Below are 22025 nucleotides of genomic sequence, written 5' to 3'. Positions count from 1 at the left end.
GAAATTTAGGTGAGCCAATTTTGGTGTTGGAAATCACAGTTCAACTATTTCAAGAGATTGTAATATCTTATAAAATTCGTCTTTACCTGAGTTATTATTTTGAATGTAAAGCTGAAATTTTGGATACAATGCTATAAACAGACAAAGGAAGAGATATACAGGCTTTGCATTTATATAGAAAGGACTCGAGTTGAAACGTTTTTATGTCCAAGTGATATGTAATGTCGCTGTTTTTGGAATTAGGAAGGGAAATTAACACTGAAATAAATAATAAATAATCTTATCACTACCAGTCATCGCATGTTCATTTTTTTAAATATTTTGCAGCCGGCCTTCTTCTCGTCGGTATAAGTAAACACCAGACATCCCGCATGGGTCGGTACCTACTACAGACGAATGAAAGCAAACAGCCACTATATAGAAACAATCGGCCTGTTTATAAACATGAAGAAAGGGACTGGTTCATCTTCTTTAACAATGAGACACAGCGGTGGTGGGTAGGTTCTAACATCAATGAAGCTGAGGGGTGGCTTTATGTGGAAGACAGCCATCTTCTACCCGAGGACATCACGGGGACCTGGAAGGTGACGCCGGGCGAGGGATGGGTGGAGGACAGGAATGTCACACTGCAGCCTGGTAAAACTGCCCATTCTTTCATACAAACGTCTATTTTACACCAGATATTAGTGTTAAATTTGTGCTAGTGGCTCACACGAAGATTGTCACGACAAAAATATGTTCACGCGTGCAGTAAACGTTGAAGCACATATATAATATCAGATTTCCGTATGACAAAATATATAATTCAAATCAAGAAGTATCATTCTTGTTAGACAAAGCTTTTTTGGGGACCACCTGCAACAGGATAGTCTTGTATTTGAGGCCGACTGCTAGTGTCTCTCGGGAAATACGGTGTATAACATAACGGGAACGTACCTTTTCTCCATTGTCCGGTCCTTGTCCACTTGTACATCCGGCCGTCTGCTTTAGAGAGCTTCTGGGATAGAAACACATCTGGGATAGGCCTGCATCCCAGATGTACTCCATCCCAAAAGCGCTTCTGGGATGGAGTACATTTGGGATAGATCAGTTGGATACTTGTCACGAATCCACGCGACTCACTAATCTAAACTAACTTGAATTGACGTTCATGTCGTCAACTAAAATGACAACTTCTAGAAGTGTCAACTGGAATGAACTGGAAGTTTCTGGATCTCATGACGTATTTACATACGGGATAGGTACCTAAAATTCCCGGTTAGACATAACTAACACATAAGCCCCGTATTCTGTATATAGGAATCGGACATGAACTCCCGTATCATAAGGAACGGTATGTCTCGGCGCAGGTATGACATGGATAACACTATATGTCTGATACACAATATAGTCTTAAATTTTAGGGGGGAATTACTAAAGATTTATTCTTAATTAAAGAATAGATATACTCATGGTAAATGTTCATGTGTGTTACTTTTTTTCCTTTTTTGCAGCAAAGGACACGCCTCTTACTTGCCGCGGATGCCAGATAGGACATGAGTGTAAACTAGGGGACGAGAGGGAGGATATCTGCTCAGCTGGTACGGCCAGCAACGACGACAGGACGATGTGCGAGCCGTGTGCAGCAGGAGAGTTCAGCAGCACTCCGGGATCGGCGTCCTGTGAGACGTGTCCAGCTGGGCTGTCCAGTGGAAGTGGCCAGACGGAGTGCAGAGGTTCGATCCCACTGATTGCTACAATTAATGAGTATAAATAAATATAAATGAAGTATGAGTATAAATGAATATACACGATTCACTCCAAGGACATACGTACAATTGCTGTAAAGTAGAGATCAGCATTTTACTTTAAATATTCGGAAAAAGCCAATTATTTGCATTTACTTTAAAGGTATTGTCCTAGCCTCGAAGCCTTGACATCTTTTGATAAAAAAACACGGCAAAAGACTGAAGATACATTACTGAATCGTTATTTATAGGATCGTGATTTTGTGAAAAGGAAGCGGCGACATTTGCCAAGTATTGTTTCTGTTTGAGTGTTAGAAGTTACAGTTTAACTTTAACCTCAAACCACCGTATGGGGTCAAAGCTGACCCCAGGCGGATATCAATATGTGTCATTTTAGCATTTCTGGTCAAAAACAAATTTCCTCCCATCAGTTTGTTTGTATATGTGTCTTATAACTTCTCATACGTTTTTACCGAGATTGGCTCATTGTTGATTAAGTTACCCTAGAAAGTTTATGTATGGTCCAGTGGGGTCAAAACTGACCCCAGCATTTTTTTAAAGAAACTTTTCAGACCCACACCTAAACAACTTAACACGAAATTTTCAGAGAACGATGTACATGTGAAACAAAATTACGGTGACAGCTTTTGTGTCATTATCATGTTATATGACGACATTATGACGTCATCTAGCTAAAATTGATCGCCATCTTGGATTGTGACTGATCATTATCCCTTTGAATTCTTTTCTTTTTTTATTTGTTTTGCCCACAGTTTTGTGATGCCACATTCGGTCATTAATCGCTAAGGTTATGTTATGTTGCAAATATTTCCGTCGAGCAGTCTGCTACTTTTGCCTAACATATCAATATGTAGAATAGAAGGTTATGTTTTGAGTTGTGCTAGTGTGAGATATCATGCAGGAATGTAGTTAAGCAAGGAGCTTTCATCGGTCAAGGTACACTGTACTTCAATGTTACTCGATACTTACAATGATGGCATTTGTGTATACGAAGACAAAATACCGATCAAGTATACTTGCTTGATCTTTTGAGAGGTTGCATCACAAATAAAAATGACCCACCAATTTTCAATTACCTGCGCCATTTTGAAATATACTCCCGCGAGACGAGACCGCGAGACGAGACCGCGAATGGAAACGTTAACGCAGTGAAATACCACGATATATATGTCTGTAACGAGTAGAGGATATTACAACAGGAATTGCAAATATTTATTTCCATTCTTTACTTTGTCTCTGCGGATCCATGCCAACCGAATCCATGTAAACGAGGCATATGTAGCCCGGACCTCGTCAACCCGACAACATTTTCGACAACATTTTCCTGTAGCTGTCCCAGCGGATGGACGGGTCCAACATGCAACACAGGTGAGTATCAACATCACAAGTATTCCTGATTAAGGGATGGGTATAGTTTAGAAATGCTCATTTTCATCACCAAAGTCAGTAATATCAAAAGTTTAAAAATAACTAAAGGCCGTCATGGGCCTTTTCGCTAGCTATGCGTCCATCATTCGAATGATGGTTTTCATCAAAGGTGACATTTGAGTACAGCGACCACTCAAGAGATCTAAGTAAAGAAGTCACTATAATCAGATGGTGATGGTCACTATACAGAGGAAGGTGATCATACCAGAGTCAATATCAGGGACCACAAATAAGTGGTAACAATAGCAAGGTGGTCAAAGGGGGCCACTAGTTCAAATCTTACTGTAAGCATTAAGTTATTGTTGTTTATCATTTACATTATTTTTATATGCAGGGAAAAAAAGAAGAATATGTACAAATAAGTGAATGTTTAGCTAGATAACGCACACCCTGCGGTCGTGATTTTTGTATGGACGATAGCTCTTGTTGAGGGGTGTAAGTGTGTACGCTTAGGCCCCCTAGCGGCTTGTTTGGAACTGGACGTGTTTTGACATTTGGACATGAGTAACACAAAAAGGGGTCATCGGATTTTTTTTTTGTTATGCAGATAGCTTGGGTAATGCTTTGCATAATTTGATAGTAGGTATGCAAATCAGGAGCTAGTTTGCATAATTCACAAATAACTTAAATCCGATGCTTTCAAAATGACTCAATAATGTGACATATGTAACTGATTGAGAGAAATAGCGATAGACATCAGTTATGCAAATGACTACCTATTTTGCATAATTCATGTAAAATACTGCGATTGTGGTAAATCATGATTCTAGTATTTTCATTCTTCCTGATCTTGGAAGATAAGTAAATATGGACAATATTATAATCACGCAATTCACGAATCAAGCAAATCAGGGTTTCATTTACATGATTTGAGAAAATGCTACAAAAGCCTTCTTTGCTAAAAAAGACTATACTGATACTTTGAACATTATGCTATTTGGGTGGAAAAGATGATCAACTGATGATTTATGCTAATTTGTATAACGGGGAAACATTTATAATTTATAATGCGTCACTCGAAGAGATCAACATCATTTGACGAAGGTACGAGGTCGTGGAACTCTGTTGTAAATTAGACCTGTCAACCACAAACATGTTAACAACGTACTCTATATTACTACTTATCTACAGGGGCAGACTGTGCAGCATATAAAGCCTCCGGGCAGACGACCAGTGGAGTCTACCCCCTCAGCTCCCTCCCGTCTGGTGTGAAGGCCTACTGTGACATGGATACAGCAGGTACTGTACTAGTACAAGGGGATTGCTGTGAGTTATTTTTTCTTACCAGCAGCGATTCATAAGCGATACTATTATTTATGCATATAATATTATTGTCTACTGTATAAGCAATGGCCAGTGTTGCCAGAAAATGAAAATGACCTGACAGTAGATATCTGATAAGCTGAAAGTGACCGTGGATCTGCCATGCAAGCAGGTGTGAAGCTAAATTTGCCATCTGAGGCTTTCGTCGGCTGCTGCCTAATATGCAGAAACTTTCACGGCGGCCGCAAATTTAAAACCACCGCGAAAAGTTTTCCAGAACAGTAAGAGACTACAGTGCATGGTGCTATCGCGAAATTAAAACCACCGCGAAAAGTCCATTTTCCCGCTACCGCGAAATTAAATCTCCGCGAACTTACATGCATTTACAGTATACAGTATTTTGAACATTATGACATGAGACATGCTGGAATGCAGAACACCGTCACGAGTCCATGAAGCTGCAATCAATATTTTCAGATATTCTTCTAAAAAACTCTACAAAAGTAACTAAGAGTATTTTCTCACAGGAGGTGGATGGACCGTGATCCAGCGGCGGCAGGACGGGTCGGTCCCCTTCAACCGGACCTGGGAGGAGTACAAACTGGGCTTTGGGGACAAGAACGTGGAGTACTGGCTGGGGAACGAGAACATCCACCTCCTGACCAATCAGAAAAAGTACACCCTGCGAGTTGATCTGCAGGATTGGGAAGGGAAGCACGCATTCGCAGAATACAGCACATTCAGGTTGGTACTCCTCCTCCTAGCGGGAATTCAGTTAGGAAGTCCCATGGAAATACAAATGATGAAATAATCTAAATGCACAGAAGGCACTTTGAAGGTGACCTCAATCCTAAACACTCTTCTAGCAAGCCCAACATGTGGGTGTCGTGATTTTCCGTTTACTTCCGGCACATAACCTCGAATGTTGGGGTGTCCATGCGCTCAGTGAAGGGTCGACCAAACAAAACAAAATTTTCATCAACCTGTGAAAGTTTAGACCCGACCTGTTCCTTCTAGCCCCAAAATGGCACCCGACAATCCTGACGTATATACATCTGGCCACAACAATTTTATTTGTTGCCTTTCGGATTCGCCCATGCTCGTTTTTTCTATTTAATAAATTATAATAATTAAGTTCCGATAAAAAATAATACAGGTTTTGCTACCATAAACCTGTAAATATTACCTTTCAGAGCCACATACACATAATCTCAGTCTAAAACCAATGCCCTTTATTTAGAACATTAGTAACAAATCAAAGGAAGGGATTCATTGTATAAAACGTGGCATTAAACTCCTCAGACTGTTTTTTTGTGTTATTTAAGCTGTATATCTTCACCTCAGACCTTTTGAAAAAAAAAATTTTTTTCGGCCTGTCGATCCAATTTTTTTCTGAAAAAAAAAATCCGAGAAGTAACAAATAAATTTAGTGTGGCCTCTTAGGTGAATATATTGTAGCACTTCCTGGTTATTTTAACAACCTGAAAGTTAGTTTTCCAACGTCTCGTACACAAGCATGCACACATCAGTCTCTGGTCAATTCTCTACTGCCTCAGCCGAAATTGAAAACCTACTCTTGTTCATATTAACTGATTGTGAGAATGAATGTCCCATTAAGGATGTCCGGTGAGTCTGACGGGTACCGGCTGCACATTTCCGGGTATTCAGGCACCGCGGGAGACTCCATGGATTACCACAACAACGGACAGAGGTTCTCCACTATGGACAGGGACAATGATGCCAGCAAAATCGACTGTTCCCAGCGGTACGGACAGGGCGGCTGGTGGTTTTGGAGCTGCAGCTACTCCTTCCTCAACGGCCGTTACCTGGGCAACTGTGGGAACTCCTGTCCGTACGGGCAAGGTGTGATGTGGTACCACTGGAGAGGAGGCGGGACCTACTCCCTGAAGTCTGTGTCCATGAAAATCAGGCCATCATAATCATATTTTCTGAACTAATTCTGATTACACTCAATTATTCACTAAATCTTTCATCTTAATGACGAATATTCTTCATAAATCATTTACGCAACTCACTTTTTTGTATAAGTAGTTTTCTGCATTAATTGTATTCATAAGATGCATTTCTACATGTCTTTAAACAAGCAATAACAAAATTTTACAAGTCTGTTACAAACTGTACTATCTCAACCCCTCCAGCAGAAGTGTAACAGCATAATTCCAATTTCTCTGCTAAATCTGATCACACTCAATTATCCACGACATCATTAATCCTAATAAAGAATATTCTTTGTAAATAATTTACACAACTCTGTGTTACATGTATCATGATATTATTTTGTACTTCTACATGTCTGTAAACTAACAATAAAATAAAATTTTACAAGTCAATTTTACAAACTGTACTATCTCAACTTCTCCAATAGATGTGTGACGTTGTTAGCATATTCTGACTTCTCAGAAGCTGATCCTGACACCTGAAAAGATAAAAAATATTACAAGTGTGTTTAACTTACAAGAGTTCAAATACACACCTACATGGGGGCATATCTTGCAAGTGATATTCACATCAAAAGGACTTTTCAGGGTTACATGAAGATTACACACAGTGATTACGTCGTCATATCATACATTGAATGACGTTGATAAGAATGTTCTCAAGGAATGAACCTAACCGATTTGTTAATTTTTGCATGACAATTTTATCACTTTGCTAAGGTATATTATGTTGTTGGCTAAAGGAAAGTGATGCAGACCCAGCCAAAGACAATAGTATGCATTTTTAGATTAAAATTATTTCATTTTCATTGTTTTTATGTGGTTATTTGTTGTCAAGCCTTCTATAATAAGGACGAAATTTGGGTGTACTTGTGTTGCCCGCAAATAAAACATGGAACATAGAACAAAATAAATATAGCATTGTCCAAGAAATTCTAATGATAGGATTTGAATAGTTGTAGAAGAGCCTAGTGAGGACTAAGGCAAGGACTGTACCTTGTAGGGGGATCTAAGGTCTAAGGTAAGGACTGTATCTTGTAGGGGGGTCTAAGGTCTAAGGTAAGGACTGTACCTTATAGGGGGGTCTAAGGTCTATGGTAAGAACTGTACCTTGACATGTGAGAAGCAGGGGTAGGGTGGCTGGGGCAGTACAGGGCAGTAGATGTCGCACAGTATCAACCAGACTGCATCCGGCTCCAGCTGTATCAGGGCATCAAACACACTACAGGCACCCTGTACAGACAAAAAATATAATTATATAAAAAATTTTATGAGTAATTCAATGGTACAGCTAACTCCTACGAGGGGCATTCAATAAGTAATCCACCTGACCCATTTCCCATAGCAGGAGATTAATGAAACTTGGCACAGTTATTACTATTTTAGTCTTTCTCTTCATAGGAACCACCCAGAGTTTTGCATTTCTCCCATCATTTGATGTAGCTCTGGACACCGTTCTTGTAGGACTTCCCAGGTTGGTCCTCCGACAGATGCCTCATTAATGGCAGAAGAGGGACGACCAGGTCTGGGAGCTGTTTCCACAGACTTCCGGCCTTGTTTGAATTCAGGATGCCAGCGTTTTACAAGGCCATATGATGGGGCATCATCACCATAAGTTTTTTTCATTTCATCAAAAGTCCCCTTTGGTGTGCGTTCTTTCAAATACAAAAACCGGATCACTGCGCGACACTCAACTTGCTCCATTTCACACCTGGTCCATTTCACACCTGACTCAGTTCAAACACCAGTAAATCAGTAACCGCAATTAGTTCAGAGCTGTTTTTTGCAACATAACCCATAGAGATATGACTCATTACACATGCAAAATTTTATTTAGATCAGACAACTGGAAGTGGGTCAGGTGGATTACTTATTGAATGCCCCTCGTATACTACAACACAGGCACACTGTACAGACAATTACAACCCAGTCATACACATCCGTGAGTAAGGTTACTTGTTATTGGTACAGAGTGAGACAAATGAAGCAAAAAAGAGATTTGGGGGGAGTCAAAAGGGTAAAGGTGTAGGGAGATAATTTAGGAGAAGTCGAGAAGGTAAGTTGTTCGGCGGTTGTTCGAAATGGCGCGTAAAAGACGGTGGTAAGCGGAAGGGCTCGGAGGACGTCCTTCTCTTTCTCAGTTCGTTCGAGATCTGGAGTTTTCACTCTGGTTCTCGCAAGATCTCGCGGTGTTCATCACGTGGTTTGCCCACAATTCCCTCGTATGACGTCATCTCGTCATACGCCCATAATGAAGCAAAAAATTTTCTACATTGTGGTCCAGCTAACTCCACTACTTGATCACAGGTACCTTGTACAGACAAATATGAAAACTTATTTTTCTATGAGTAATTCAAAGGACAGTGTTAACTCCTCTACTACATCACAGGCAAAATGAAAAAAAAAAAATTCTTCCTTGTACATGTACCTCAGAGCTTCTTCATTCCAGGATGAAAGCTCATCTGTGTTAGTATAGTCCATATTGAAGTTTCAAGCTGTCTTTCAACACAACAAATTGCTAACCTTGAATTTTCGGTCACACATCCGTCGACCTTCATCAGGAGTGGTGATTCTATTACTCTGAGCACGTGACCTAGGGACACGTGACTCAAGAATCTTAGATGCCTTGAGGGGGGTAAAGGAGGCCATCTGCATAATTAAGAGCACACCAGCTAACACTTAACAGAGACGGGGGCCAATACCTCTTGCCAGGCATCTACCATTCTTTACTCAAGTCACCTGTTCCTATTGCTCAGAGTAATCAAACCACCCCTCCTGAATATTCGAGGTGAGCAATTTGTAGTGTTGAAAAACAGCTAGAAATGCCAATAAAGAATCTTGCTATTCAGTGCCTTGATGGACGGCCACTCTCACGAGTATGGCAAGTATACAGGTCTACAGTCAGTGCCTTACCAACATGATGAACCCGCACACTACGTACAGTATGACCTATTTTCGGAACACACAACGCTTAATACCTGTTGTAGTTTTGTAGGCTGCCTGGCGCTGAGGTAAGGAACACAGGCACACGCGATCATGTCCACCTCGGTCTCCCCTACCCCCAACTGCAGACAGAGAGGTCCCAGCCCTGCTAAGATGGCTGACTGAAGCCTGTGTGCAACTGTGTGGGTGTAGGCTGGGCCTGCCTTTATGCTGTATGGGTGGGCAACAAAATAAACATGATCAATTCAAGGTCTTGTAAAGTAGAAAAATAAACAAAAGAGGAAATACATGAGTAAGACTATTCGTGGACAAAGCACACAAATTGAGGAGATACAGTCACACTTGCACTACAGAAAATGCCTTTTCTTACATTTCTTGGACAAAGAAAATTTATCTTTCTTTTTTTAGAAAATGGATCCAGCAACCACTCGAGGGAAAAATAGTTGATGAGGACAGGCGGACGCTCAGGACAGGGTAGGGTTGAAACTATGTAGAAATGGACGGGACCGTTTCCAAGTGGTTTGTGACTGTAGGTGGTTGACTGTGCCAGGTTTGATAACCAAAGGACTGAGGAAAAATGGTTGCTGAGGACAGGGCGATTAACTTAAGGATGTAAAATTAGACAGGGCTGTTAAAATGTGGCTTATGGCTGGGGGTGGTTGCCTGTGCCAGGTGCCCAACCAAGTTTGACTGTTCTAAAACATTGGTTAACAAAAGTAAGCACAAAATGAGTACAAATTCGATGAATGTGTAAAAATTAAGCTCTCCTATATATCCTATGATTTACCAACCCGAAACTATTCTCAGAAATTTCACCCTGTGGCAAAATGGGCACTGTCAGTAAGATTACAACTGCTACAATACAGAACACATCTTAATTGTCAAAACATTATGTAAGATAAAAGAAAAGGATGATTCTGGACCTGATCTTGGCCTGGTTTGTGAGAAAGGTCGTGACCTTGGGCCACACCTCCTTGACGACACGCTTCCTGATGAAGTCACCACACACTCTTCCCATCATGCACAGGGTCCCAAAGGCCTGGAAAGACAAGCACGCAAACACTGTATATGAAAAAGTCAAAAGAGTGTTAAAAGACAATGAGATACAGCCAACAAGGGGGTGATGGTCTGTAATGCTGGTTTCTGCAGTATATCAGTTCGGGGAAACAGGTGTGCAGGCTGACAAACTCCGTTCGGTCATGCTGGACAGGAACGTGTGGAGACACTGGTGTCACCTTTCCGAGGATGAATTGAGCTGATCAGTTCAGTACATCAATATCTACCCAATATAGCTAAACTCATAGCAATCCACCAGAAGGACCTTAAAACATGGTTGAAGACACAAAAACTAGACAACTATCTGTATCTATATCTGTATCTAAATTAGCCAGTATAACCGCCCTTTGGCATAACACACCAGCTTCTGTATCTGTATCTATATAGCCGGTATAACCGCCCTTCGGCGTAACACACCAGCTCCTGTATCTGTATCTATATAGCTAGTATAACCGCCATTCGGTGTAACAAACCAGCTTCTGTATCTGTATCTATATAGCCGGTATAACCGCCCTTCGGTGTAACACACCAGCTTCTGTATCTGTATCTGTATCTATATAGCCGGTATAACTGCCCTTCGGCGTAACACACCAGCTTGTGTATCTGTATCTATATAGCCGGTATAACCGCCCTTTGGCGTAACACACCAGCTTCGAAGGCATGCAGCGCGGCAGCAGCTGGTTATATTATACTGAACTAGAAAAATAAACTTCAAAAACAAACACTGACCTTAAGAATGACCAGTGGTTCTGTGTCCTCCAGCCTGTGTGTGAAGGGTTGCCACAGCTGGTGCACCTGTAACAACCAGTGTAGCAAATCATCAGTCAAACATTGTGTTCTAAACAGTCCACCTGTCACAAGCAGTGTTGAAAATTATCTTTTACATAGTGTTCTAAACGGTGCACCTGTAACAAGCAGTGTAGCAGATTATCTTTCAAACACAGTGTTCCAAACTCCAGCACCTTAAGGAATCAAGAATTCAAGTCTTCACCCAAGAATTTCACAAAGCAGAAAAAAGCAGTATGTACCATTTTTTTCAATTTTAACAAATCTTCATACATCAAATATAGTACCCACAGGTGATAGAATATAACATGTAAATGCATATAAGTTCGCGGGGATTAACTTTTGTGGTAGCGGGAAAATGGAGTGTTCGCGGTGGTTTTAAGTTCGCGGTAGCGCCATAGACTGTAGTAACATATTATAATGGCAAAACGTTCGGGGTGGTTTTAAGTTTGAGGTGGCTACCGCAAAAAACGGAAACATAAAACCACCGCGAACATTTCTGCATTTACAGTACATCATCATCAGGCTACTACACATGTTGCCATTATCCCTTACTGTATATAAAGTATGTCCTCTACTCCAAGGGCCGTCAGCCCCTCGCAGGTGACATCCAACACCTGCAGCCACAGCCTGGGGTCACCTCAGGTTATTTCAGACGTTGTTGCTTTAGTTTTAAAAGTTTTAACAGGAAAGGCAAAAAATGCGTCTCCTTGGGCTGACAACGTTTTTTCCAGCGGCATCAAAATGTTCCATTGTATTCCATTTTTTTCTATTCTATTCTATTCTATTCTATTCTATTCTATTCTATTCTATTCTATTCTATTCTATTGAAGTCACAAGATGCTCGGCAACCTCTGATGTGATCACACTTATTGCGTTTAAATTTTGTGGAGACTATATTTTGCTGACATACGGGCTTACACAAGGTAAGAGTTCTCGATAGATAGCTTCGGGAAATGGTCAGACGTTTCAGATAGCATCTGCTACTGAGAACATCGACATACGAGTTACAGTTATACAGAAGGTTCGCGATATCGACTCAAGATATTGCTAAAGTCTGTCATGTTCTTAAACATTAAACGCCTTGAGGTACTTTCATCTGTGTTTCTTCATTGTTGACAAAAAAGTAAACTTAAGCTAGTATAAGAGCACGTGAAAGTCAGATGTTACATTATTATTGTCATTGGCGAGTCTTTATCCAAGTAGCAAATCTACGGCCCTGCCAATACAAGGCTGCAATATGGGCATTGCTTCAGGGAGGCGCCTTTGCTCAGATTTTTTTTAGAATGTTACGTGCTTTACGGTACATGTTTATAAGTTTTCCTTAACAGTTTTAACCCACGTTATTTTCCCCAGATTGCATCGCGTGTGCAGTCACCGTTCGGTAAGGTGGCAACGGGGTGCTTTAATTTAGTACTAGACACGTGGATACTGATATTCAGCTCGCCAGAGTTGACCAAAAATTGTGTTCGCAAAATTATATTTACGTCGTACAACGTTAATTATTGGAACAATCACTGACCGGAATGAGCCAAATGAAAAACAAGTACATAAATGCATCTCATACACAAATTAAATTACATCAATCAGTTGAAATATGATACGGTATACCCGATAGACAAAGAGTCTCGTGCTGTTTGGAATGTGACACAAACACTAAATTATTCAGTCCAGTGACGCATCAAAACTTGTAGAAGTACACTAGTACATGTATTACGAGATAGTCTAAAAGATTTGATTGCAACAACAAAAGCTAATGCTAACACTTCCTTGGTCTATCTGAATAATATTCAAAACAAAACTTAGAAAGGACCACAAAAGACCTGCAAACCCTACCTGCAGCACAAGCCCCCCGAGGACCATCCCAGCTGACGATCGAGGCGGATTCAAAGTCTTAATTTTAAAAATCCATGGAGGCCGCCATCTGGGACCGAACCATTCTCGTATATATGTGTATTTATGGGTGTTTTGTACATATGTGTATTTGCATAATAAACGTTTTCTGACTACTATTCAAGAAACAGCCAGTGTTACATTTAAATGTCAAGTATCGAACCCAACATATAGATCTGTATAAAGGTTCACATTGTTACATTCTCCCGGATAAGAACTATCTTGTGCAAAACCAACGACCAGGACCAATGGCTGATGAGGGACCTGGGCGAGGTGAAAGTCGTGACAGGCGTCATCACCAAAGGCAGGGACTACAGTCCCGATTGGCCGTATGGACCACATGACCAATACGTCACCTCATACGTCATTTCATACGGCGTGGAAAACGGCGATAAAAAGTTCCACACCAATGCGGAAGACGAGATTGCTGTAAGCAGTGTCTTCTACTTCTGTTTAAAACATATTACATTTATTTATTTATCTACCAAGATCCACCAAAATACAATGGAAGCGTATGGCAGCCTTGAAAAGGAGTCCTCTACCAAAAAGACCTGTTCCGCCATACCTTCCAATGGAAGAATTGGACTTAACCAAATATTCTGTCCAACTCCAGTCTTTGAAAATTTTTGTCTGATTTTTGTGTTAGGCATTACAGTTTAACTTTGTTTCACAACCAAAGACATTAAATAATGTGGGTACCATTTCCAAACCCCTACACCTATACAAGTCTTCCTGTTCCATCCTTTATGTATAAATATCATGCAACAAAAAGTCTGCAAGATGCAGAAGAGTCTGGAGCAGTTCAAGGGAGGGGTTCCTCAGAGAGAGTGACAATACCCTGCCATGAGTGAGAGAGTAAAACGTAATTACTAGGTGTTAAAAATAGACACCACAAACGTTGTTACGATTATTGAAGCGACAAAACATGATGTCACAACCAACAAGTCTTGTATCCCCGTATTCTCATGAGGTGTACAAAGTGCCACTACACACGACCCCAGTTGTCATGATTAAACAACGCCAGATGCACTTTTCCTCTAACCCTTCGTTTCCTCCAGCACCTGTCAGCAAGTCTTCGTTTGAAAATGAATGAGTTTTCTTATGTAAATAACTGAGTCTTAAACCTCTAAACTCTGGTAACCAACAAAAAGATTGTTCTGGCCTAAAACGACCTTCTTTGGACGGATAATCGCTCCGTCTCCAGAAAACCGTGACCCGGTCAGAATAACAAACACGTCACAAAATCAAACCACAGCTTGTAACTATGCCAGTCAGCAGTTCAACATCTTGATCCCAAACTTCCTCTTTTCCCACATGTTGGTTTCTGGGAACTGATAAGGAATAACGGAGTTGTCAGCATGATGTTAGTTTTGGATGGAGAGAAAAGTCAACGCAGCAGCAGCCTGCAGACAGACTTGTCAAGCAGCACTGACACTGTCAGCATCTCGTGATGACATTCATGATTGCTCATGTAGAGTGTGTGTGCGTGAGTCTGTGTGTTTTCGTGTGTGTCTGTGTGTTTACGTGTGTATGTCTGTGTGTTTGCGTGTGTGTCTGTGTGTACATCAATACATGTGCAGGGCGTTTGTGTGTTTTTCTTACTGCCGATACAGCTAGACCGGCTTTAGAATCTGGCACGGTCCTGACATTTCCTACATGCGATGACTGTCGCAGATAAACACCTCCAGAACCGCTTGAACGTCAGTAACAAGCTACGAATAGATCAGCTGGTCTAATGAATAACATATTAACTAGTCTGATTGACTCCAGCTAACGGTAATGATCTCGATGGTTATTTTCCAAAATAGCGCCTAGATTGAAACGTTTCCGTTTCAAGAATCTGTACGCCACGTCTACTCAACCTTAACTATCCAGACCTTTCCAGTCGCATTGTAAAATGTCACGCAGCAGTTTGGGTAGGTTCCTTATATGGACATGGGAATTTCGTTGCAGCTTGAAAGAAGGGCAGTCTGCAGACTCAGAGGAGATCGAGAAGTTTTGTGTTGAGATCGCGGTGAGAATATATCATTTCTTCTGCAGTGATACAAACATATACAGCTTACACACGACACTTCACTATGACAATACCATGGATTACAACGGGGAATAGCAGCTCATCTTTATCCGCGGGGTAACCTATATCCAGTGTATTAAAAAAAGTATTAAGCAATATCAAGTAGACGCATGAAACCATCGTCTGTCGACTTGATATCCTTAAATTCCTTGGTTTCAGGTACAACGGATATAGGCTACCCCGCGGATAAAGGTGAACTACCGTTAACAGCCCCAGCATGTTTCGGTCATCACCACTGTGTCACTGCTCAAACGGAAAGAAAAGGATGCCACTTTGCTAAGTATCTGTACATGTAATCAAAGATGTCAAAGTTCATCTGAGTTGGTAGAAGTCATCTTCAGTCAAACACCCTAGTAATTTCCAACACACACGAAAATCACACTGAACCAATTATTTTGCCTGATCAAGTGTCAAAGAAAGATTGATGTAACCAAATATATTGATGTTATGAAATACGGTACAGTTGGAAAAAAGGTTGTTTGCATAAGGGTATACATTAATGAACCTTTTTGTGCATAACCTGTGCAGATGGTTCTTATTGAGCTGCCGGGATATTTCATCTTCTTGGACGAGTTTCCGTTGACCACGACACTGCAGAAGGTGAGCCACCATTTGTTAGATATCTTTAACAAAGATTTCCGACGACAAAACTGGCGCCGTTTGGCGTCATCGACACGAATGTCTTTCGCAATTCGGCGCAGCCAAGTAAGACACCCACTTGGCTAAGCAGTGTTTTGTAATGTATCATGAAAGCAGTTTGTCTGTTTGACATAAAACAGGTTGAACGGAAGAAGCTGCACCTGATCGCCATGGAAAAACTTGGTCTGTAGGAAGCCTAGAAGCTGCCTGTGGCCAGACTTGTCAACTCAGCAAGTCTCACACTCTTGGCCTGCCGCAAGAAGCTTAGAAGCTGCCTGTGGCCAGACTTGTCAACTCAGCAAATATAACACTCTTGGCCTGCCGCAGGAACCCTAGAAGCTGCCTGTGGCCAGACTTGTCAACTCAGCAAGTCTCACACTCTTGGCCTGCCGCAAGAAGCTTAGAAGCTGCCTGTGGCCAGACTTGTCAACTCAGCAAATATAACACTCTTGGCCTGCCGCAGGAACCCTAGAAGCTGCCTGTGGCCAGACTTGTCAACTCAGCAAATATCTTAACAATTCAACGATAGCTTCCTAATTTATGCTCTTCAATTTCAGAGCGATAAGCAAATGCGTGCTTTCATAACTGCTTGACCTCACAGGAAAGTCAATTGATTTATTTGTTTCCCTTATTTGTAATGTTTAACTAATATCAAAAATATTAGCCTGATTAGAAGCTCGACAGCCAAGAACATCTACTACATAACTTTAAAGGGCATAAGCCACTCGGAAAAGTAGGTAGAATGTCCTCGAATGATACTTAAAATTTTTCCATCATTACTATCTAGCATTAATTGTAGAAGCAATGCTTGTGTAGGTTTTGACTTTGATAAATACAACATGGCTGTATTATTCAACATTTACATAACAAAATGTAACGATTACAGGTGAGAGTCTAAAGGAGTAAATTTTCAATCCTCACATATATCATTTCTTAAAAAAGATATGAATGTCTAATTGATACAAGAAGAGGGAGGGAGAGGCATTCAGATACATTAACTACGTTATGTACACACTGATATGTTCTCTTTTTCTACTCATGTTTTATTTTATGGTAATGTTCAACATGCATGTTAATTGATTCAGATCTTATTTTAATGGCAAACTTTAGTTTTAGTCAATAAAGATGAATGTAAAAATCTACTGTCTTTGTTTTCAGGTTTCAGGCAGTCTATATTTTGCATCTATGTATTTACTGGTGTCCATTCGTCTCGAAATACGGAGAAAACAGTGCCAAATGAAATATCAACGTAGATTATATGGCCAAGTCTTTGCCGTGCTTGCCTAGTATCTACTGTTACCAGGATTACATAAATCAGATGCAGTCTTCCGTTTAAGAATAACTCAGGCTGCTTTTAAAGATAACGATTCTTCGAGCTTTAAACATATGAATCCCAACGAAATAAATTGGTGTGGCCTCAAGCTACCCTCTTTGGACTGTTTATCGCTCCGTTTCCGCAGAATAACCGTGACCAGCTTAAAATAACAAACACGTCACTTACTGTAAATGCATTCAAGTTCGCGGGGATTTAATTTCGCGGTAGCGGGAAAAAGGACTTTTCGCGGTGGATTTAAGTTCGCGGTAACACCATAGACTGCAGTCTAATACCACTATAGAAAAATGTTCGCGGTGGTTTTAATTTCGCGGTAAAGTGGTCACCGCGAAATCCGCGAACATTAATCCACCGCGAACATTAATCCACCGCGAACATTTCTGCATTTACAGTAATCGAACCACAGTGAGTGTAACAGTCTGCCAGTCATTTGTCGAACATGTTGACTCTAAACTTTCACTCTTTCCACATGGTGGTTTTCGGGAAGTGATAAGGGATAACAGAACTGTCAGCATAATGTTAGCTTTGGGCAGAAAATAGTTGACGCAGCAACCTGCTAATAGCGCTGTCGAGCAGACATGGGGCAGAAGATTGATAATGCAGACACTCAGACGTTAAGGAGTTTGCACAATAGTGTTTGTGTGGTGTGTGTGTGTGTGTGAGTGTGTGTACGTTTTTTTTGTGTGTGTGTGTGTGTGTGTGTACGTTTGTGTGTGCGTGTGTGCGTGCGCGCGCGCGCGAACACTCGTGCGTGTGTACACGCGCGTCTGCATGTGCACTGGACTTCATGCCTGTAAATATTTGTGCAATCACGTACATGTTAGTGTTCGTGTACATCGGTGCATGTGCACGTGCACGTGTTTAATCACTTAACAATCTAACTGCCTATGCAGCTAGACTTGCTTTCTAGCCTGTCAGTATGTGCTGACTTAGTTCCTACATGTGAAGACTTTCACGGATAAACACTTGCAGAACCGCCGGCGTCAGTAATAAGCTAAGAATATCTCAGCCGTCTAATCATCAACTTTCCTGTACGGCTGACGAATCGCAGAAGGCCTGGTAACGATGTAAAGACCGACATCTCCTTCAAGTGAAGCAGTCCTGGGTCGTTGTGCACTAGAGGAACCAGCCATGGGTGTGGCTGTAGTGATTATTGTGGTCTTAGCTGCGCTCATGCCGCTACAGCAAGCGGACGGGCAGACAACCCCAGACCAGGGCGAAGAGACAACAGGCCCGGGCGAAGAGACGGATCACACACCTTTTGCGGAGAGCCAGCTCCGGAATGCGGAGCAGCAGGACGCAGGAGAGGCTCAGGAGAGACAACTCCCGGAGCAGCCTTCTGGAGACACGGCTACCCTGACGGCACAGGGAGCGAGTCAGGTCAGTCTTCCTGTATTTTGTTGTGATGTACTGAGCAGGTCACTTGTGGTCTGAGGATGAGCCGTCTGCCTTCGGACGGAGGCCGGGAGTACTCCCCAAGCTTCGGTTCCGGCTGTTTTGGCGTGTTTTAAGCGTTTTTGACGGGCTTTCTATTTTGTGCTATTTTTTTCCGTAAGACTCCTGAAAATTGCCGGCGATCCCTAAAAATCGTAAGATGATCGTGAAAACACCGGGCGTCTTACTCACGAAAATGTCATTTTGAGCTCGTAAACTAGTCTTCCGATCGAATAGCGCCTGATGTGAGGGGGGTATTACAAAACCAATTTGATGAGCAATGATAAAACTAGTCTTGTTTTGTATTGCTTGATCTCTTATGAACAATTTTCCGTCTTGGTGTGCACATCGCTCGTCATTTATACCGAAAATATTCACGATGAAGGAAGTGTCTATGCGAAAATGCATGGGTAAGGTCTTCATAGTTTTAGTGAGTGGGCGGCCAAACCGTCGACTCTGGTAGCAAAACTCCCCTGGCAAACTATTCTCCCTGAAACAACCGGCGTAATCAGTCTGGTAGAGGCTGATGAACAACATTGTAGAAACAGACGTCAAACGCTAAGAATTGACCGATTCCTTGCATCTGCTTTGGGCTTAGATTTGTGAATGCTGTACAGCCTACCTGACTCCGTTGTTATTTTACCAGTGAATGAATGGTTTGCTAGCGATAAGCCTAAATTGGAACAACATAAATTTCTTCTCTTCACGTCAGACTAAAAGCTTTTACTTAGTTTAAGACGTTTCTGCTTAGTCTACAACGTCAACTGTCATAGGTGTTATCGAGGCCCTCCCAGGATGGTCTGAAACAGCTGGTTTTCTAAGGCCAACGTCACATTTCCCAGCCGGAAAGCTTTTCGGGAACGAATAGCATGATGTACACAGCAGAGCATAGTCGTTAGCATTATTTTTCGTTTCCACGAACAGCCCGGCCGGGCTCCGGTTTGGAAATGTGCCGTTAGCCTCACAGCCATAGCGTGGGGAATACTGATGCATTATGCTTCTGTCAAACTGGCACCCGCTCGGGTACCTTTCTGGAACAAAAAATCCAGAATGGAAGAAAAAAAAACATTTAAGAAATAGTCATGAGCACAATTTGTGTTCCTTGATAGAAACTTTTTCACTTCCAAATATATCCCAATGGGGCCCCTGTTTCGAAATAAGACAGTAGTGTTAGTTACCGTACATTGAGCGCTGTGCAATCCTTCAGTAGTATTTATTTTTCAAGTCGTGTCAACATTAACTACAGTGTTTATTGAATAGAACCTGAATGTATGAACCGTTTTCATCCCGCAGTTGGACGAGCTCCAGGCAAACATGACCAGGCTCCGAGAAACAGTGGCTCAGCAGGCGAGTCATGTTCTGGGGAAAACATTTGTCTAACATTGGGTTTTTCTATTACACATTTTTGCTGTCAATTCAGCCGTACATAGATATATATTAATGCTTTCCAGCTAGCCGGAGGCAAACTGAGGGAATAGCCTATAGCTAGACGGCAAATATAATTATGTAAAATCAACATGATTCACACATCTGTTACAGGACGCTAAGATTGCTGACCTGACAGCAAGACTCCAGCGTCTTGAACAAGGTGAGTCTTGTAATATAACGGCTATGTTTGTATTTGGTTATATCTATCTATTGTTAGGTCTAGCCAGCTAACGAATGCCAATTAAAAATAGTTTTATGTTTCCCTCTGAAGGACACTATGTCTAGGGTAGCCTCACATCTGTATATTTTTAGATTTCACTACTGGGCACTGGTGGATCATTTGTGGTGGGCCATTGCTGCATGGCACCCAACCATACTTTGCAAGGATGTGTGAATTGCTATCTTCCCAGCCCACCGAACCATTTACAAAAAATGGTAGAAAATGGTAAATAATGGTAGAATGCTGTTATCATTATTTAGAAACCATTAGAAGTATCCAATTCCACACCATGAATATTTCCAAAGTTTTACAGGACCAGGGAAATATTTCTAAAGTTGAAACAGTGTTAAAAATATTTCTGAAGCATCAAATGTCCTAGACATATAATTACAAAACTTTAAAATCAATTCTAAACTAGAGTTCGACGAACACATCTCTTCGCCAAATAATCATGCCTTTATTTAAGACTTTGAGGTCTTATTCTTTATTACTAAATAGTACCTACCCCAAAAGCAAATGACTGCATGAACTGTGTTCCTCACAAACCCACATATGCTACCAAAACAAGACCTGATTCTACACAGCTGCAGATGACCTGATAGCATCCCTGGTCAATCAAAATTTCATGCTTGTCAAGCTAAGGCTCCTCCGGACGGTAAAACATCTGCCAAACAGCTGTGTCCATAGATATAGGTCAAAATGAGATACGTGTATAACTGTAAGTTTATTTCCGTTAATTGGCCACTGATTACATTTAAATGCATCTTTCGATGTAGATTATTATCTTAAGTACCTTTCAGCCAAAAACAATGCAAACAAGTTTGAAAGTCCTATCATGGAATTCAGTGGATTTCTGAACTTTCCTCATCAGTTATGCAAATTAGGTGTTCATTTGCACAAATAGTATTACATTATGTAAGTCATCACTTAGGCTATCTGCCAATCAAAAATCACGACCACAGCATGTTTAGAACACGAGATGTCAAAAATGGAAGTTTTGTTGCAGTACCTTAGGAAGCCGCTAGGGGGCCACTATCATAATCGACCTTCGTTGTCCTAACCCCTACCCACCTACCAAATATTATCAGGATCCTTTCAATGCCTCTCGAATTATGCATTCCACAAACAAACGGACGCACACACTCGGCCCGCTACCGTCCTAACGAAAAATGCTACGCCAACTATTTTCAAACGCAACCTTCCTTCCGCAACCGCTACTCAAATACCAAATATCATGGAAATCCATACACAGCTTCTTGAGTTATATGCTGTTATCATGGATTTATGAATTTTCCTCATCAATTATGCAAATTAGCTGCTGATTTGCATAATTAGTATTACATTATTTATGTTATTACTCATTCTATCTACATACTAAAAATCATCCTCTATATCTATGTCTCGACAATTTTCTACGCAAATCTTCTCCCTTTAATTAAAGAACAATTTGCAATTTTTGAATATATAATCGACCAAAATCAAATTTACGAACGTGTTGTAGTGTATATATATATATACAACAAGTTCGTAAATATATATATATAAATAGAGAGAGAGAGAGAGAGAGAGAGAGAAAGAGAGAGAAAGTTTATCTTGCATCATACTATCCCACAGGCGGAGAGACCGTTGACGATGCCCTGGTGCTTTCTACGAAAGAGGACGGAGGAGTGACAAAAATTGCGGACATTGGCAATGAAAAGACTCTCACAAGGGAGGGATCTAAACCACCGGGTAAGAAGAAAATTTCCGTTTCCTTCAGATACATCCGCTATCTACTGAGTGACTAAAAGTGAAAACCTTAAAGCCATACTGTACTCCAGAG

At 41.2% G+C, this 22025-nt stretch overlaps 3 protein-coding genes across 3 annotated transcripts in view; 2 read left to right on the top strand and 1 right to left on the bottom strand.

Moving 5' to 3' along the window:
* Positions 1 to 7206, top strand: part of LOC118430807 (microfibril-associated glycoprotein 4-like) — a 12805-nt gene extending 5599 nt beyond the window's left edge. Inside the window, exons 3-7 of the mRNA XM_035841831.1 lie at positions 4314 to 4415; positions 4952 to 5249; positions 5306 to 5317; positions 6040 to 6372; positions 6611 to 7206. Coding sequence (XP_035697724.1) covers positions 4314 to 4415; positions 4952 to 5249; positions 5306 to 5317; positions 6040 to 6372; positions 6611 to 6617 — 752 coding nt within the window. The 3' untranslated portion in view covers positions 6618 to 7206. The remainder of the gene's footprint in view (positions 1 to 4313; positions 4416 to 4951; positions 5250 to 5305; positions 5318 to 6039; positions 6373 to 6610) is intronic.
* A 1044-nt stretch (positions 7207 to 8250) lies between these two features.
* LOC118430513 (TELO2-interacting protein 1 homolog) lies at positions 8251 to 13152 on the bottom strand. Its single transcript, XM_035841426.1, has 4 exons — positions 13019 to 13152; positions 11126 to 11191; positions 10264 to 10379; positions 8251 to 9550 (listed from the first exon to the last, which is right to left on the bottom strand). Exons 1-4 carry the CDS (start codon positions 13043 to 13045, stop codon positions 9331 to 9333), a joined length of 429 nt encoding a protein of 142 aa, XP_035697319.1. The 5' UTR covers positions 13046 to 13152; the 3' UTR covers positions 8251 to 9330.
* Positions 13153 to 18238: 5086 nt separating this feature from the next.
* Positions 18239 to 22025, top strand: part of LOC118430806 — a 34517-nt gene continuing 30730 nt past the window's right edge. The window contains exons 1-3 of the mRNA XM_035841830.1: positions 18239 to 18501; positions 20095 to 20143; positions 21818 to 21934. Of these exons, the coding sequence (XP_035697723.1) occupies positions 18253 to 18501; positions 20095 to 20143; positions 21818 to 21934 (415 nt within the window). The 5' untranslated portion in view covers positions 18239 to 18252. The remainder of the gene's footprint in view (positions 18502 to 20094; positions 20144 to 21817; positions 21935 to 22025) is intronic.

The sequence above is a fragment of the Branchiostoma floridae genome, chromosome 14 (assembly GCF_000003815.2).
Source record: "Branchiostoma floridae strain S238N-H82 chromosome 14, Bfl_VNyyK, whole genome shotgun sequence".
NCBI lineage: Eukaryota > Metazoa > Chordata > Leptocardii > Amphioxiformes > Branchiostomatidae > Branchiostoma > Branchiostoma floridae.
Note: the sequence above shows the minus strand (reverse complement) of the source record. Positions and strands in the feature narration are given on the sequence as shown.

What these genes read in the sequence shown, in the direction of transcription:
- LOC118430513 (XM_035841426.1), bottom strand. Translation starts at nt 13,045, where the DNA reads ATGGTCCTCGGGGGGCTTGTGCTGCAG. An exon ending in TCGGGGGGCTTGTGCTGCAG is followed by an intron (nt 11,192 to 13,018) that starts GTAGGGTTTGCA and finishes TGGTTGTTACAG; the next exon opens with GTGCACCAGCTGTGGCAACC. An exon ending in ACAAACCAGGCCAAGATCAG is followed by an intron (nt 9,551 to 10,263) that starts GTCCAGAATCAT and finishes CCACCCATACAG; the next exon opens with CATAAAGGCAGGCCCAGCCT.